Source organism: Corvus brachyrhynchos, unplaced genomic scaffold (genome assembly GCF_000691975.1).
Source record: "Corvus brachyrhynchos isolate BGI_N302 unplaced genomic scaffold, ASM69197v1 scaffold246, whole genome shotgun sequence".
In the NCBI taxonomy this organism is placed as follows: domain Eukaryota; kingdom Metazoa; phylum Chordata; class Aves; order Passeriformes; family Corvidae; genus Corvus; species Corvus brachyrhynchos.
Window position 1 is genome coordinate 1,697,270 of NW_008238447.1, and position 18,652 is coordinate 1,715,921.

At 42.0% G+C, this 18,652-nt stretch overlaps 1 protein-coding gene across 6 annotated transcripts in view; it reads right to left on the reverse strand.

The window, feature by feature from the left end:
• LOC103617298 (solute carrier organic anion transporter family member 1C1-like) overlaps positions 1-18,652 on the reverse strand; it is a 48,508-nt gene that overhangs the window by 19,647 nt on the left and 10,209 nt on the right. For 3 of the 6 annotated variants that reach the window (XM_017736686.1, XM_017736684.1, XM_008635579.2), the window contains 6 exons: positions 18,492-18,652; positions 17,330-17,495; positions 16,713-16,894; positions 13,071-13,135; positions 11,760-11,877; positions 9,647-10,729 (listed from right to left, as the gene is read on the reverse strand). The exon at positions 18,492-18,652 is cut by the window's right edge and continues 35 nt beyond it. In XM_017736686.1, coding sequence (XP_017592175.1) covers positions 10,507-10,729; positions 11,760-11,877; positions 13,071-13,135; positions 16,713-16,894; positions 17,330-17,495; positions 18,492-18,652 — 915 coding nt within the window. In that variant the 3' untranslated portion in view covers positions 9,647-10,506. Of the gene's footprint in view, positions 1-3,811; positions 3,992-7,297; positions 7,361-9,646; positions 10,730-11,759; positions 12,488-13,070; positions 13,136-16,712; positions 16,895-17,329; positions 17,496-18,491 lie in introns of those variants that run through there. The other 3 variants (XM_017736685.1, XR_001862744.1, XM_017736687.1) reach the window with 3 other exon arrangements.

The following is an 18,652-nucleotide window of genomic DNA, read 5'->3' on the forward strand; positions in this document are numbered from 1 at the left end:
TCACAATGAGATGTTTCTTCCACTCAGTTCCAGTCAGGCTCACCTCAGCTTCCACCAGGGTCAAATAGAATAACAATATAAATAGAATAGCAATAGAAACAGATTCTACCCCCCATGCTGCGATGGGATTATTGTACACTGCGCACCAGTGTCAACCAAGGCATCATATTTTTGTGGTTCTGAGGTACCAGGCCAACGAATCCACACAGTCCAAAAAACACGGTTTTCCCTGGCCTCTACCTGGCTAGAGGCAGGGTCCCTCTAATCCTGGTTATGCTTCTTTCCCTGGGGATACATCTTAGAGGTTCCTTCAAGGGGATCAGACATGTTACCGTCTTTTCCATCATTTCTGGCAGTTTGGCTACAGGCAACTGGAGCTACTTCCTTTCTGATAGAACTTCCTTTCTGAAACTTGCGCTCCTTCAATTCACGCACTCATGCTGCCAGAGCAGGAGTGGGTTGTGCCTCCCACTTCCTCATGTTTTCCCCCCTATCATACAGGAAATACCACAGCTTACTTAATGGGATGTACCTTCTCTCTTTCTCTGGGGAATGTCTGCGTTTGGTAGCAGAATCTCTGATCTGTACTGCTGAGATTTGGAGAAGGCCCTCTTTAATCTCCTTCTTGAGTTCCTGGTGATTCTTCTCCATTTTATCTTTCAATTTCTGTACATGTTTTTCCACAGATGCGATTCTTGCATGTGCTGGGCCATGCATGGCATCTGCATATGCTCGGAGCTTTGTCACCATATCCCGCACAGTCTCATTCACACCGTAATCCAGTTTCATCATTGCTAAAGCAGAAGCGTATTCTTGTGGCCCAAGTTGTATGAGTTTTCGCCACATCACTGGGTCAACTCTGACCCTGTCTGGACTCCTCAATCCTGGGTCAAGAGCGTAGACAACCTCTACCACCCCTAGTTCTCTCAAGTGCTGGATCCCTTGTTCTATGCTCTTCCACTGGGTTTGCTGCATATACAGGTCATCTCTGCACGGATATCTATCCCTTGCGCCATTCAAGACCCATGTCCAGAGACTGTCAGACTCAGCCCTCCTTATTATCGCTTGGTTGATAGCTGGATTACATGACAGGATCCCAAATGCCTCGCTTCAGCACCATCCACCATTACATCATCACCTGCAGCACCCCAAATACGGACCATCCAACTTATTATGGATTAATCAGATCGTTGTGTGTAGTCATTTCTTAGGCTACGAAGGTCCCTTATGGACATGGACTCAGTAATGGTTTCTGTGCCTGAGTCAGTTGATGGCTTTGAGGTTCCTTCCCCTGCATCATCATCATCTTTCACTGGGCGATCAGTTTTGGTTGTGTGTTTTTTCCTCGTGACAGGAGCCACTCCACTGTCAATGGCTTAGACTCTCCATCTGGTTTGGGATTGCTGTCTGGTTTGGCTGCAGCCTGAATGACTGGGGTGTCTGCTGATTTATCTTCCTGCCCCTCTACCTTTGCTCTACCTCTGCTGCTCTACAGTACCTAGCAGTGTGTGATAGGCATATGCCAAGGCCCAACATATTGCAATGAGCTTTTTCTCATTAGACTTGTCATTGTATTTCTCTTTGAGATATTTCCCCACCTCAGCTGGGTTCTGAATTTGTTCAGGGGGGAAATTCCAAGCTATTGGGTCAGAGAATTTCTTCAGAGTTTGGCCCATATCCTCCCATTCCCCACACCATTTAGGATTTTCCACATCTGGGTCAGGTGTCTCATCAGTCACCCTGGAAATCTGAGCTCTTATTCTAGACAAGCTGCAAACCACATAGAGGAAGCTTACTAGATAAAGTACCAGGAGGGTGGTCTCTTTAACATCCAGGGGAAACTGAACATTCTCAAAAGATAATGTATCAAATTTAAAGGGGAGGGAGATGAAAGGCTGGGAAACCCCATCTCCTCCACCTCCAACAAACTGGGTACAATTACTAATAAATTCCCAAAACAGGCTACTGAAACTAGGACTAGGATTAGGACAGAGAAACCACATATCATACAGACTTTGAACAGCTTCCTGTACCTCTGTCAACTTCTTATAAATCATTCACTGAGCACAGCAAAAGAGAAAACCTGGATTCATGCCCCTGCTCAGCAAAAGTTACGTTTCAGAGACAAGATTGGAGCAAGTTGTGGATAGGCAAATAGGCCTGGGGACCAGAAAGGCACTAGTACATCAAGCCAGAGAGACATTATGAAAACTCAACCAACATGGTGACTACTTTGCCCCAACACAAAGTAATTAAATTCAACTCAAAATGTAATTAGTACAGGTTTTTTCACTTTCCTTTGAGCCATGTGTTGGGCACCATTAATTATCTGTGCTGGTTTGGACAAATTTGGAGGAAAATATCCTCTGATAGAAGGCAGGTTACAACCATCCCTCCCTCACCAGGTTCAGGAAAAAAAATTTTTTCCTCGGAGGAAAGTGAAAGAGATAAAACCTATTTATTTAACAAACACATAGGAAAAGGATAATAATGCTAAATAATAAAACCTCTCGCTGTGAAGAGAAACCTGGGAAGATTTCAGAGTCCTTCTGTAGGTGTAGTCTCTCTCCTCCTCCTCAGAGCTGGGTCGATGTGGGCCCACCTCCAGGGCCTCGGTCAAAAAATTCTCCCGATGTGTTCTGATGTTGAAACAGTCCAGAAGAGAAGAAGGGAAAAACCAAAGTCCCAGGAAAACAAAGTTCAACTCTCCATCTCCCTCTGGAGAAAAGGAGCCAGGAGCTGGCTAAAAAGCAAGAAGGGTGCTTTCTCCACTCTTGCTGCTGCAGCAGGAGTGTGTATCTGTGTCCTTGAACAACTGTTTCAAAAGGTTCGCTCGGTTTTTTCCTCTCGCCCCTCTCAGAGACACATTATAAAGTCACCCCAAGACACACCCTCTTCCAGCAGGTTTCTTATACCATAACTGACATTTTCTAGTCACAAGACAAGCATCTTGGCCCCTGTTCATTGTTTTTTATTGCAGGCTACCACACCATGCTGCTAATCTGTGTGGTTGCTGGTGTTCCATCAAGGGTGCAGACACACAACTACCTGTGTCCTCATCCTACTTCAAAGGTGTGTCACAAGCTCCACTGTTAGGCTCTGACTGTGTCAAGATAAGTATTCCCTGTTGTTTTCAAAGTTTTATGGTGAAGCTTTGCATTCCCAAGGTTTCATTTTCATATTGTCTTCAGATGTATTAGCAGACCTACCCAAGTGGGTTTTTGGCCTTTTAATCCTAAACATCTGGAAAGGGATGGAGCTAAATTTGCTCTTTTACTTGGGAGTAGTAGAACCTGTGCAAAAACGTGCTACTTTCTTTTTCATATAATGGAAACAGTATTTCTTTGTTTTCATCATTCTGACAAGTGAATACACATCAGTTTCTCCCTATTTTTTCCTAGTCCTGTATATACCATTAATTTATAACTTTCCAGGAATTAAAATATTTTTTGTACTTTGCTTTCAGTATGGCTGAGAAGAATTTTTCTATCTTCAGACTGCTGCTGTCCAAACTGTCTGTGGAAGCATTCACAATCAAAGCTGACTTCTTGAACCAAGAACTGTTGATTGAAACTACCAGAATGGGAAACTAGTGAAGTCAAATTGAAGACTTGGTCTCACACCTAAAAAAAAGAGACGTAATTCTTTTTCCACTCTCCCCCCCATATTACTTACACTTCCAGGAAAAAAAAAAAAAGGATTATGATAGTAAAAATCCCCTTAATAAGAACATAGAGATATCAGTAATTTCTGATTCCTGTTGAGATTAAAAGCAGTCCTTACAATGTAAGCCACAGTAAGTCACCTTTAGCACAGGAGCTGGTTGCAGACTCCTCCAGGCAGAGGGTGGCAGCAGATCCCACCAGAAGAAGAGGCTGCCAAGGCACAACTGGCAGGGGGCAGGCTGCAGTAGCAGGGAGCTGCTGGCCAGGCAGAGGCCAACTGTAGTAGGCAGCTTTGATTAGAGCCCTTATTCTCAAGACACTAATCCCTAGATACAGAAAATAAATGTATTTTAAAATTTAACTCCTTGTTAACATACTAAGTAAAAGGGATAGTCTACAGCTAAGCAAATGTCAGGATACTACAGGAATCCTGAGAGGGTGAAAAAAGCCTTTATCATAATGGAAAAGGCTTCTTTGGTGCTCCTGTCCCAGAGTGTCTAGTTTCAATTTGGTGCTGTAGAGCTAACAAGAGAGAAAAGCATGCTGAGAGGCGGATCTGTTGTTTCCATCTTAGCCAATGTCTGGGAATTTATCCTTCCACTGCTCAGCGGAGCATTTGTCTTTCATAAGAGCTCCATAATTTTGTCATTGATTTGCATCATGCATCTATCTGGGCAAAAGTAGACCATGATGTGCTGTTTTGATGATATTTCTTATTTTTTTTTCTACTTAAAATACAAAGGGTAGCTATTAATGCTGTTTGTGCAGTTTCTCTTTGCATTCAGTCTTAATCAGCAGCTTGGATTGGAGTTGTTATTACAGACACAGAATTGAAGTGTAAGTCATTGGCAGGTGAGAGTGCTTAGACCTTTGTAGGAGCCAATCCAAATGTGTGCTGCATCACAGAACAACAGCAACAAAAACTATGCAGACTTCAGGTGAAAGCCCAGTGCAAGCCCCCCATCACCTTCACATGGTCTGGGATATTACCTGATGTAACATGACTGAGATAATTAATATGGCTCATGTAATTGAATACCCGGCATTATATAAAATACCCCTTCAACAAACTGTTCATCTGTCTCGTTACACTAGAGCAGATCTTTGACAGGAATGGGCGAGTCTTGATTTAAAGACTACACCTGACAGAAAAATCTATCAGATGTCAGAAACACCCCAAAGACTGTTGTTAGAGTGAAAAAAAAAAAGTATCTTATTTCTATTATAGTTCTGTTTGATTTCCAGACACTGGAAAACTCTTGGCACAGTTAAATAAACAGATTTTTGCTGACTTTATAACATTATCACAGGTTGGTTTTTACATAAACAAGTTTGTGTTTTTCCACATTTTGCTTTAGAAGTGCCAACATCACAGGAGCAACAAAAGGGTTCTGGATACCACTGTGTACAACTGTCAGAGACTGAAATATTATAGTTTATGACTTAAACATTATCTTAAAGGACTTTTAAAACTGTATTCCAAAAGCTGCAGAGAAGACTACCGCACCCTGAATGGGGCCCTGATGGAGGCCTCACACGGCTTGCTGATGAAGATAGGAAAAAGTAACAACTCAGGGCTGGGGACATTCACTGAGCACAGGCTTAACATGTCCAAGATGAGGACCACAGCCCCAGGGCTATCAGCTGCCAGGCTCGAACAGACCCCCTGCACCAAAGGGTGAGGGGAGGAGACGCTCTGGGTATCTTGGAAAAGCCTCTGGTCAGGGCGCAGTGACTGCCCATCCTCCAACTGTGCAAAGGAGCCCAGCTGAGGGGCCCTCACCCGGGGAGGGGAAAGCTTATCCACAGCAGAAGGGGGTGACATGGCCCATCACAGGGGCCCCCCTCAAAGGGGTCCTCAGACCCTGCACCAGAGCACCAGAGATGATGCAACAGACCCTCAGTGTTGCAAGGGACAGTGTCAACCCAGCCCCTGCAAGGGAGGCACATGGGCGTTCCCACCTGGCCCAAAGTGTATATTAACCCATGGGATTCTGCACTCTCTGGCGTGTGGCCGCGTGGCGTGTGGCAGTGTGGCATGGCGTGTGGCAGCATATAGCGGCGTGGCCACGGCGGCGACGGGGGACCCTCACCACCAGCAGACCAGATGGAGGGGAGCAACAAGACATCACTGGGACCCTTGGATGGGTGAGATGCTTCCATCTAACCCCTGTCACCTCTCCTTGTTCCCCCACCCCCCCACGCACACTTCCTTTTCTATTTCTTTTTCACTTTTCCCTTCCCTTCTCTTTGCATCTCTACTATTAAATAAAATACATCAATTTTTTGGCAACAACATCTAACCTCATTTGGTTTTAATCTCGTTTCTGGGGATATTTTGAACCTTCTAAGTTTTTTTCCGGTTTATGCACAGAGACTTAGCTTGCTTTGCTTTTCTGGGTTTAAACTGGATCGTAACAACAACCCTTCAAACTTACTATGCTCAACAGCCATGAGAGAGAGCTTCCTGGCCTGGTCACCATCCAGCTGTGAGAATGTGCTCCACATGCTCTCCACTAAATCCTTTCCTTATTTACTCTTTTCAAAATTCAATGAACTGTACTAATCTGGGATGAGCTGTTGGTTAACTAACCTCCTGATATTAGCCACATGTTGCTTAAGTAAGGTCCTTTTAATGAGCACTTTAAATCACCATTAAAGGGACCCACACTTAAATTGCTGTCATCATTTTTACAGCAATTATGGACTTTTTGTCTTCTAGAGGTTGATTAGCACTGAATGAAGAAGTGCCTCATGCAGCACTTGTTTAGTGATGGTCCAGGGCACAAAATAAGACAACCAGGCTGGGTCAGACCTATATCTAGCCTTTGGGCTAGATTATGAAAAATTATTAATAATGTTTATTTATTTGCAAATGCTTTTAAAATACCTATATGACCTAGCTGCTTGCAAGTCTTTAGAAGCACTTTATAGCTTCTAGAAGTAAGTTTTAGTAACTTGTTTTTCTTTTAATGTCATGCAGAATTAGGCTGCATGTTGTGTCATCATCTGTCAAACCAGCCAGAGTGTTGCTGTCAGTGTTTTCTCTCAGATTATACCAACTGTGCTGTTATTTCAAAATATTACAATAGTGGTTTCATACATCAGTCTTACTCATTATTTTGAGCACTTCAAGGAGGCAATCTATAATTATTCAGCTTGTTTATTCTTTTTGAGACATCCACACCCTTTGCTCTCTGTTTTTCAGCAATTTCCTCAGATGCTGGCATGGCATGAGCTATAGATAAATTGCATTGTTCCCTCAGTCTTCTGACCTTGCCTTTTTGCCTCCTTTATTTGCTAGAATAAGGCATGATTAAAAATGATGTGCCTATAACTAAGACAAGCAATGTCATTTAAGAGTTGCATTTTTTGCTGGGAGGTAAAAGAGGAAATGTGCCTTTGGCTCACGTGCCGCAGGCGTGATTGCACATCCCATTATGTGGCATAGCCTGGTTACCCTGCCCTCGTCCTGCATGTGACAGCTGGGGACCTTGCTGCAATATCCCACTTTTTACATGGCATACAGCCCATGGGGACTTCCTAACAAAGGGTGTGAGTCCCACTCTGGCCTCTAAGGCTGATATTAAAGGTTGGGAAATCACCTCAGCTAATTCTTTTAACAATCTTACCTTTGACAGTGAAAGGCGTTTGCTTCTTTGCAGTCTCTTGGTTGTGGTTTAGTATCCCTAACTCTAAAAAGAAAAGAAAAGATCCAGATTTGTTGACCTTTATGAGTCAGCACCTACTGCAGATATAGTTTAAGATGAAGAATTCTGGTAGGAAGATTCTGACAGGTCCAAATATCCTAGTGCTAACATCATTTTTTCAAATATTATAGCAAGTCCAGAATATGTATCTCTAGTCAGACACTCATCCATGAATCCATGTTACATCTTAAAGTACTAAAATAAAGTAGCAGACTTGAAAATAGTTCAAAGTGGGAATGGCTTATATCTGCTCGCTAACTTCCAGTATTATCATTGCTGAAGGATGAGAGGAGAAAAGTGGTCATTTTCAAAACATAATGAAAATAAGACTTACTGAAACCAACTCCTTTCTAGTATTCTATGTGTAAAGGAAATGGGTTATGGAAGGAAAGCCTGTATTTTAAAGAATTAATCACTAAGTACAGGCTTCATATATAACCATGAAGTTAACATACATAACTGATGAAGCTGATTTTTTCTGTCCCTGTTTCTTTCTGAACTACAGTAGTATATGTTTATGTCTCTTAATTTCTTTATTTGTCTGTTGTGGTTTAACCTCAGCCAACAATTAAATATCATGCAGATGCTTGCTCACCCTGCCCCCACAGAGGGATGGGGAGAAGAATTGGAAAAAAAAAAAAGGCAAACCCTATGGATTAAGAACTGTTTAATAATTAGAATAAAATAAAATGGAATAATAATAGAATAATAATAATTGCAATGAAAAGGGAGGGAAAAAAAGAAAGAGAGAAACAAAACCCAAGAAAGACAACTTTTTGATGCACAATACAGTTGCTGACTGATATCCAGGCTGTTCCTTAACAATGACTGGTTCCTCCTGGCCAATTCCCTCCAGTTTATATACTGGAAATGGCATTCCAGGGTAGGGAATATCCCTTTGGCTAGTCTGGGTCAGCTATCCTGGCCATGCTCCCTCCTAGCTTCTTGTGCAGCTTCTCACTGGCAGAGTATGGAAAGCTGGAAAGTCCTTGACTTGGGGTAAACACAACTCCGCAACAACTAAAACGTCAGTGTGTTATCGACCCCATTCTCATACTAAATCCAAAACACAGCACTCTTCCAGCTGCTAAGAAGAAAATTTTCTCTCTCCCAGATGAAATCAATGAATTTTCCTGGCCCTCTTGCTGCCGGGCATGAGCAGAACTGCCGCAGTGACAGCTTCACTGCTGCCAGGACTGATTCACAAAGTAGGAATCACCCCCATTGCTTTGACACACATACAGCATCAAGCACTGAGTGAAATGCAGATATCTCTCCTTTTTTATCCCAGTGTGTACTTAAGCTGGGTTCCTCCTTTCTCTCATTGGATCTGACAGCTCATTTCTATGGGAAGTGCCCTCCCCAGGAAGCTATGGAAAGCTCCAAGCATTTTTCTTGATCCTGGATGCTGGTGCAGTTTGACATTTTTTCCATTCACTTTTAAAAATTCTGGTTCATGTGTAAAAAACAGGAGTGCCCGTATTTGTGATTCACCACAACCACAACTCTTGACTTAGTCCCGTATTCATAAACCTTCAGATTATTTTAATTATGTTTGTTTAGTTCAATATCTTGTTCATAGAAGGCCAAGTGAACAGCCACAGCTGTCCAGGACCTCACTGCCCATAGCCTCTGACACTTGTCTGGGAGGACAAAGATCTGGGACAGGAGGCTGGGTATCCCACATTCCAGGGAGACAGGCTGCTGTCTAAACACTCACCCATGTGGCAAATCTGGGTGGCATTGGTTCTTCCTCTGACAAATGCATTTTCTCCAGCAATGGGTTTAAAGCCTTACCTTCTGCAGATATTTGGTGCCTAAGCACCACCCTTCTTGGTGTTGCTATTGAGTGGATTAGGTAGTTCCCTAATGGCATAGTGTAAACACCGATCATTGATAAAGCCCAATGAATCCCACCCTTATGCATGTGCCCCTCCTCATGCACCCCACAGGAGAGGCAGCAGGGTACCTGCAGTCACTGCTGGGACCCAAATGATGTGATATGGGTTTGTTTGGCCAATATTGTGGTGAAGGATGAAGCCTACCTTTCATCATGTGCTCAAAAATTCTAGTTCTTTAAAGGATATCCTTGTGGTGCTGCCACTGGCTTTTCCGGTGCAAGGTTTCTTGAGATTTTTTTTCATATTAAACAACTCTCCTTTGCACTCCCCACCCCAAATATAATTAATATCAAATATTGACAAAGTCCAAAAATGTCTTCGTTTCAGCTAGAAAATAAAATAAATTAAAAGGAAGAGCCCCAATCACCTGGTCTTTTAATTAATTTTAATTAATTTTATTTTTCCCAAGCTGTCTTTTCATAGTTTTTTAAAATATTAATCATATGTATCTTGTACCATTTTGTTATTACATCATAAAGTGCATGGAATTATTTAGTACACTGAGTACTAGCGAGAAACTGCTGGAAATCTAAAAAAGCTCTATTTTCATTCCAGTTTCCTTTGGATGATACTCTTGTGGTCTCTTTGACTGTAATGACAACTTCTATTGTTGATTGTTGTGCTACTGGACAAAGCTACTGGAAAACAGATTCCTAACCACAACATTTGATGTCCTAAGTGTTATGGATTGAATTCATGAGATGCCCAGAGCCTGTGGCTGATTTGTCCTTCCAGCAAACCACCTTCCTCCTGCCCTGTGCCTCACTGTTTGCAAGGACGGGCTACATGCCCGAGATCCCTCCACCTTCCAGGTTGCCAGATCAGGTTTTGTGCCCTGGTTCCTCTTGGCTGGTCCCATGGCAGAGGGAGCTGCATGGCAGCCTCCTCACTACCCCTCACACCCGGGAGGAAACCGAGGGGCAGCAGCAGCTCCTACAGCTTCATGAGGAGGGAGGGAGCTGAGGGGCAGCTGCAAAAACAGTGTCTCAGTGAGGGAAAAACTGCACCTCCCATAGGAAATCCCCTCACTCAGCAGAAAAAATGGTGAGCAGTGTTTTTAGAGCTGTTCACGTGCTAAAAATTGGTGGTCTTTGCTTTTGGGGTTTACAGTGAAAATTGCAAGAAGGTGAACATTTTCATGGTGGATACTAAGATACTGCTTCACTGATGATGGATTTTTGCCTGGAACACCACTCACTGGGTAAAATCACGGTGGAGATCTCAGTTTTCCTAAAGTCTGGTCTCCTTTTCTGGCCAGTAAGTTGACTGAATTAACTGGTCACTATGGACAAAATTATCTTTTCTGCTCTTTGTTCTACAGGTGCCTCTCTCCCCGTTGGCTGAGAGGGTCTCGTCTTGTGGAGAAGACCTTTTCCGGAGAACCCAAAGGACAGCAACACTGAAGAAAATGGACACCGTGCCCAACACCAATGTCAGCCCCAGGTACACATACCTGAGAGAGAAATGATTGATCAGAGCCTGTGTCAAAGGCAACACATGACTAGAAGGCATCAAGGACACATTCATATTTTCATGGGGTAAGGCTGCCTAAGGACGCTTCAGTCAAGGGGATGACCCTGGAGAAGGGAGTTTGTCAGCTCACCCAGGTCAGGTATAGTGTGGTCTGTGGTCAAGAAAGCATCTCAGGCATTGACTGACCTCCACCCCAATGTGCTTCAGTAAGAATAGCACTAATATTTTTAGGGCAATTACTCTATTTTTTGGTTGTCTCATAAACAGTACCAGTGGTATCAAGACCATTTGATGGCATTTTTGCTTTACAGGCATATTGACAGCAACAACAGCAGCAACAATAACGTCATAATGTTTTATTAGTAAAAAGAGATTTTGCTCTTTCCTTCAAGTTTTCAAAACAAAATGTACCCTCCTCTCATGTTTATTTTCCTTGTGGTAGGAGAAGGTACAACCTGTTCTCCCATTTTCCTCTTACCATTGTTATTCCATTCTTCATTTCTGGTGAAGCCTTTCACAAATGCAGTTCAGCCAATTACTGTCCTCTAGCAATAGATTGATAAAGACAACTCTGCACTTAAGCCTCTAGGTAAGCCAAGCATGTTTTGTGGCACCTTTGCCTTCCATTTTTTGATCCAGCTCCAACATGGAGAAAAATGAGGTTTAATAACTTATTTACACACACACACACACAATGACAGCAGAGACCCTGAAAGGTGAGGGAAGCTTTAAGCATAAAATTGAGGTTTCAACACGACTTTTTTTGGTGAATTATTAAGTGACAATTATTACCAGCTGATACTGAAACAAGATGATTTGCCCCTCCCCCAAAAAAGAGATTGAATCAAAAAAGAATGGTGAAAGGTGAGCATTATTGTTAATATTGTTAGTCAGAGCCTTTCATTCAGTTTCAAATCTTTCACTCAAATTTTCTGATAGAAATTCTTCTACCAGTGCCAGGTGTAGATTTACTTTAAGAACAAAAAGAATGAATGGAGAAGAGCAGTTACCTGAGTGCACTGGAGTCATAGAGTCTGCACGCTCCTCTTCCCCCACATCTTTTGCTTCCCCATTTCAGGCAAGTGGTATCTATGGCTACTCCGAAATACACTGGGGCTGGAATCCCCGCTGGGTGTATTTAACAAATAAATAAAGGTAAGAAATTTACTTTCCAGGGTGATCAGTTCTGATCTAGAGGCACGTTCATGCAGAACATTGAATAATATATTCTATTCAGCAATGACACTTCCTCCCTGTTTGCTGGTTTGAGAAGACGTGCCTTGTGCTGCCCAGGCACACACCACCCTTTCCTCCCTGTGGGAAGCCAGGAAAACATGACAAAACATCAAAAAGCCTGTGGAAGTCAGTGCTGGAGTGCTGGCCACGGTTTGGTTTCCTCACCCTGTGGGACATCTCTGGGGAAAAAAAATAGGAGATACTTCTCCTTTCTTGAGAGCCATGGAGTCTGCTCAGCTTGGGTGTAGGAGTGTCCTGTGTGTCGGGTGGGGGATGAGAAGGGGGTTCCCAGTGGGGCTGGGAACCTGCAGCGGGGCTGCAGGAATCCTCCAAGTATCTTGAGATCCTGCTGTGGCAGGGGCAAACCTGCTGCAGTTCTTGGGGGTGATGGAAAGGAAAAGCCTTTTTCATGTGCTGATGGGAACATCCTGGACTCTGTGTCACCTGGGAAGTCACCCAGGGTTGCTGGAGAAGAAAGTAAGCCTGGAGAGAAAATTCTGGCCTGCAAAGGTGTAAGAAAGAAGCCAAAAGCTAGTTTTGATGGAATTTCATCCAGTTCATCCAACTCAGCTCATTTAAATAGGTGACTTGCTTCTTGCTATTTTTTTTTCCATGAAGAACTAGAGGACTTTAGAATTTCCAGTTCATTGGCATCTCATGTTACCCTTGATTTCAGGTGGCTGTAGCACAAGGCTGCAGTGAACCCCGCCCCCAGGCACACCTGTAGTCAGATTAATTCCCTTAGAAACTAGTGAATATATGCCTGAAAAGCAATCACAAATTCTCAGCCATAGCTGTTGTTTTATGCTTTTTGCTGAGTAAGGGGACAAGATGTAGTTTTGATGTTAGCTTCATCTAAAGGATCACATCTCTATAAATATTGGCCTTGTGTATTTTAACTATACCTAACACATAGTTATGTGATTTATGAAGTACAAAGCAATTTCCTTTTTCCAACCTTTTTTTTTTAATCATATGATATTTATTTGCAGATAGACGTTGTTCTTTCCAACAATCAAAGCTTAATTCTAAGGGAAATGATTAGTGAGGAGTGTATTAAAACCGACTCAGGAGTACAGACTTACCAAGTACTCTTATTGCCAGGGTATAGATACCAAGTGCAAATGATTTCAAGTGGGGTTTAATGCATCTAAAAATAATAATAATAAAAAAGGTGTTAAATAGAAATAAAGCATCAAGTGTATATAATAAGAACACAAATAGAAAGCAAGAGAAAGGAAAGAAATGTTACTTTTTCCTCCTTATTGTCACAGACCTTAACCAAATTGCAGAAATATGTAAAAAAGGTGATAAAATCAGAACGGCATCCAGGAATTCTGAACACCTATATTCAGCATCACATTTTAAGATGGTTGTGGATTTTCAGATGATATCAGCACTTAAGTGTTACTAATACAGGATAAGAAAATTGATAGTGAAATCATGCAGCCATTGGATGGTTTTATTCAGTTAGAAACTCCATTAAATTCAGGACAAATCCCAGGCTAGTACAAGGTATTTAGGCACTCACTTTTCATTGCACTCTATCTAGGATCAGGATCACAACTCCTGTAAAGGTAAATCTTCCAAGCCATTCTCTGACAGAGCAGACCATTTGCATTTGGACTCTTCTGAGATTGCAGGGTGAGTCCAACCCACACATCCAGTTCTTCTGGCTCCAGATGAGCCCTGCTCCCACCTTAGACCATCATCTTGGCTCCTTGAGGGAGGGGGAGGTGGTGGGCAGGAGAACAGCTGCCTTTCCCATCCATGTGATCAGCAGTGTGTGTATGGAGCCTCTCAGATTAGCAGGAATCACCTGCTCCCCCACCAGCTACTCAAATGTGCTGTTTCTCCCAGCATGTACCAGACTGACTATTACAATCCCTAATCCAGCACAAATCTGCGTATATGTTTGATTTTGGCAAGTGAGTAGTACCAGCCACATGACAAAACAAGGACATTTTTGGTATGTGTGGTAACATGTATATCAATATGGTAATTAATAAAACTTTTGTCACAGTCATTCTATTAAATATAAGTCAGAAAAAATAAAATGGACTGAAATTCTATTGTCACTATGGATGAACATAGCACTCTGGAGGTACAGTCTGTGTGCTCTGAACTAGGATGGCCTCTGCTTCTGCAGAAATTAATGTAATTGGGAATATGTTTTAAAAAATAATGAAGACATTTCAGAATGAACTCTATTGTTCCCCACCAGTGATAGTTTTCAACACTTTATTCTCTAATGCCCCAGTCATGGATTATCATCATTCAATCTGTTGATTGTGGCTTATACAAGCATTCCCATCTACAAGGGCATGACTGTAAAATGATTTTAAGTTGGAAGAACAGAGTCTTGCTCTCCTACCAGACACTTGCTACATAAGCGTGCCTCAGCCTAGAGTTCTCCTAAACTAATCTGAGGGCATAGAAAGCAAAAAGTGGAAAATAAAACCAATAACTGGATAGTTAATATGTGTTTCACAGGATTAATATCCTGCAAAAAAGTATTCTCTTTCAGATGAAAAAAAATTGTTTTATTCTTTGTATTGTCTTTGCACGGAAACAGGAGTCCTTTGTGATCCTGAGTGATAGCCAGACCTCTTAGGGAGATCTGAGACTTCCTTTTCACTGCCTAATCGCCTGCTATTAATAGCTGGTGCTTGAACAACAGCTATCTGAACTGCAGGGCTTTTTTCTCCAAAACTGGGCTGTCCCAAGTTCCTTGGCTACTGTAATTAGACTAATACCACCAAAATGGCATTTCAGCAAATGACCTGGTCACCCGCTGTAAGCATATTTCAATGACTTCAGTGCGCAAATCATCAAAGTAAATGTCACTACATCTTACAGGCTTTTAGGGATGTAGCTGTATTTGTGCTCCATGGCAGGTGCAACGATATCTGCTCATCTGAAAACATCAGCTTGCTTAAGTGCTGGAATCTTAACAGAGATTACTGAATACGGAATGATTTTTAAAACACATAATTGGAAAAAAATACACAATGAAGTCTGCAATTTGACCTTGGGACTACTTGTATTCAAAGATAATTTACTTTCCTTCGGGTAACAGAAGCACACTTCCAATTCAGCCAGATTTTTGGAGAAAGTCAAGTCAGTGAAGGATTTCAAAAAAGAGAAAAGTAAGCATGAGCTTAAAGTGGAATTGTGCCCACAGGTCATTTGCAGTGCAGAAAAAAAAAAAAAAAAAAGGATTGAACTTACTGAAACATGTTTTATTTAGTTGCACATCAAAGGTGGATGCCTTCAATCCAGCAGGAAAACACATAACTTCTCAGCTTCAGTTAAATGTCTCTCAAAGTAAAATGATTTTCAACAGCAATAGAAGCTTTGGAGCAGAACCAATAAAACTGTTTTGCTGATTTCATATAACAAAGTGGTTTAGTATTGTAATTGAAAACCTTTCTAAGCTTTTTTAACTAAATCGATTAAGCAGTAAGACCCCTAAGAGCAAGTTCTTAGGGCTGAGAAGGGAAGGCAACTCTGTGTGATTTAAGCATGTATGTGTTCAGCTATGAAATCTCCTCCCAAACTTTTTATGCAGTGGAGACAAGAAGAAAAGCAGGAGGTTGAGCATGGCTACCATGATTTTGAGGCCCTGCGTGGTACCAGATCTGTACATTTCCCACCATATGTCTTATGGATAGAAGCAAGATATCATGTAGAGGGAAAGGGGAAGGGAACTGCATCCCTGCATAGCTCTATGCCCATATTTATCCAGCATGTCAGAAGCAACCACAGAGAGCGATCTGGTGTAAATCCTGAAGGCTTTTCTGCAAGCTCTCCACTCATGAATCATCCTCATCTTGGCACATGGACAGTTCAGCTGTGCAGAAGCTTCAGTAAAAATTGTCTAAAATAGATTACAGTACGATTGTTCTTGGAGTGAGCCCTTGGGGAGAGAGAGATGCTGTGTGGTTTTCCAGCACTCAGTGGTAACCCTGCAAGGTGTGTGAGGAAAGCTATGCAGCTTGTATACACCTCACTAGCAGTGTTTGTGCAGGGCAGTGGAGAAGGATCCTCACCTCAACCATTTCTGAAAGTCTCTGCGTGAATATTTATTCTGGTTCAAGGATTGTGATGGAATCGTAGCTGAAGTCACATTTCTTTATTTAGGTTTTTCCATATGGTCTATGTTCAGCCAGTTCTAACACTGGCATTGTCTATGTGGTTTAAAGATACCAGCAATGAGACAGGGCCTGGTCCAGAAAATTTGATTCAAAACCAAAGAGAATTTGGGGGTAAGAAAACACAGTTATAATACTAAAGATTAGTTAGACTGGATTTACTGTTGTTTTGTTTGAGAAGCAGAATGTGCCCATCTGGAAATAATTTGGAAAAAGGAACTGAGAAAGAAAGATTTCCAAAACAGAGCAGAACAGGACTTGGAATCCAAAAATCGCAAGAAGCTGACAAAAATCCAGATTAAGCACTGGTAGTATTAAATACCTTTTGTACTTTCTAAAATTAGCTTCAAAGCTTACAGTCAGTGATGGATAAATAGTTCCAGCAGTTAAATATACACTGGGACATGCATTCAACAAATCTGTGCTTATCACAACAGGAAAAAAAATCTCATGCTAAACCAATCTTCAAAACAAAGAGAAAAATACTAGGAATACCAGGAGGGGAGGGAGTACCAGTCACATGTCAAAACACTTTGAAAACATTTGGCAATGCTAGCAGAAATTATTGCTTACCTTAGAAGCAGTATGTATCCGGGTGTGCCACCTACTGACAAAGTGTATGAAGTGATAACTGATATTACTAGAAAATACAGAAACATCCTGGGACACTCATTTCCTTTTTGACATGGTCCCACCACAGCTGAGGAGCTTTGTGAAGATTCAAAGGTTCCCACGCAGCTGCAGTTAAAAAATACCTGGAAGAGAGTGGGCAAAAGAGTATGATAACCTAAACGGCGGGGAAGTAGATGTTTAGGAATATCTTATCATGCTTTTCTGGGTGGCTGAAAGTTTACATCCAAAGGGGGAAATGTTTTACAAAAGGAAAAGGCTTATTCAATGAAGGACAAAATTATAAAGTATCAACTGTTGATTAATGTAGTTATTAGTTTTTTTCAACAGTCTTGGTAGCCAACAGCTAAAAAAGAAAAGCCTCCAACATTCTCTGCTTGTGATTTCTGCTGGCAACAGCGAGAAAATTTTAAATGCGTGTGGCAGATTGCTAAAAAACCCTGAGGATTTCAGGGCTCAAGAGAATGCGCCATGCTCAATTTTAATCCACTTACTCTGACAGACCCAGTTGTATCAGAAAGAATTATCGCATCTCTTATGGAAACGAAAGATTGTCTTACGGTGTTTTTCCCACTGCCGTTGGATGCCTGGCAGCCGGCGAGACAGGCGGAAACATAGGTAACTCCGTTTTCCCCACAGATGGGGTCCCAGTCATTCTTGGAACATGAGCAGCCTGAGTTGCACTCTGAAAACAGGGCTTGCTCATAATCAGTCGTTGGTTTAGTTCTGTGGAAAAAGAGAAATTGCAAAGGTGTTGTCTATAAGATGTGGAGGAAATCATGATCACCTCATGGGTTATGCTCTCTTCCAGGTGCACTGGGCCAGACCTTCCCTCTGTAGCCCATTAAAGGTTGTCTCTTCACAACCACACAGCAGTGTAAATCCTTTTTTCTCTGTTATACAAAGGTTTTCACAGTATCACACCACCTACTGTGACATAGCATGTATTTTATTAAGGGGGACAACTAACAATTTATATTCATGCATTTTCTCAGATTTTCTAAGGTTTTAGTTATCTGAAGCTTGATGCAGTTTTAACACAACTAGGCAAGTGGCAAAGAAGGGACTGAATTACTCATGGGAAATGGTCTCTGTAGAAGTTACCGAGAAATTTATCAGAATGGGATTCATTTAAACTGAGTGTCTGATACCTTGCAGGACAGCTCTCTGCCAAATTCAGTCATCAGATACCAGTGAAGCAGCTACTGGGGCTGCTGTGAGTCAGTGCTGGAAACTCCTCCCAAAAAGTTAGTTTTACAGAGTAATAGCATGGGCAGAAATGTTAGCCTCAGGTGTACCTCCTGATTAACATAATGGTTAATCCATGCATCCTTAAGTTTTGAGTTCAAAGGCTATTAAATGCCAGGCACACAGAGGCAAGAAACAATTAATTGAATCTCATCCCCCCTACTGAGCTCCTTACATTTCCAGGAATCACTGGGCTCAAAGGATGGGTCCCATGGCAATAATAATTAAAAAGTAATCAGAAAAATAATCTGCACTTGTGACATAAACCCCTCTGGTTTATGCCATAATCATGAGAAGGTCATGACACAATGCCCACTGGAATGGAGTGGTTTCCACCGATTTGAATCAAATTTCTGGGAAGCATATTCAGGTCAGTCACTCTCCTTTCAATAATATATACTTTGTGAAATAAAATGAGGAAGGAGTTTGGTTTCCAGTAGCCCTTTCTGCTGAAGCATGGCCTTCCCAGCATACCCGTGGTACGACACAGTCAGTCCAGCCACATCCGAGTTCTCACAGCCCATCGCAAACAATGAGAGGAGCAAAAGGTAACCAAAGAAAGATGATCCCAAGGAAAGTTTTGCAGTCCCTAAAACACCTATTCTGAATTTTTTCATGATCAGTCCTCCAGAGAA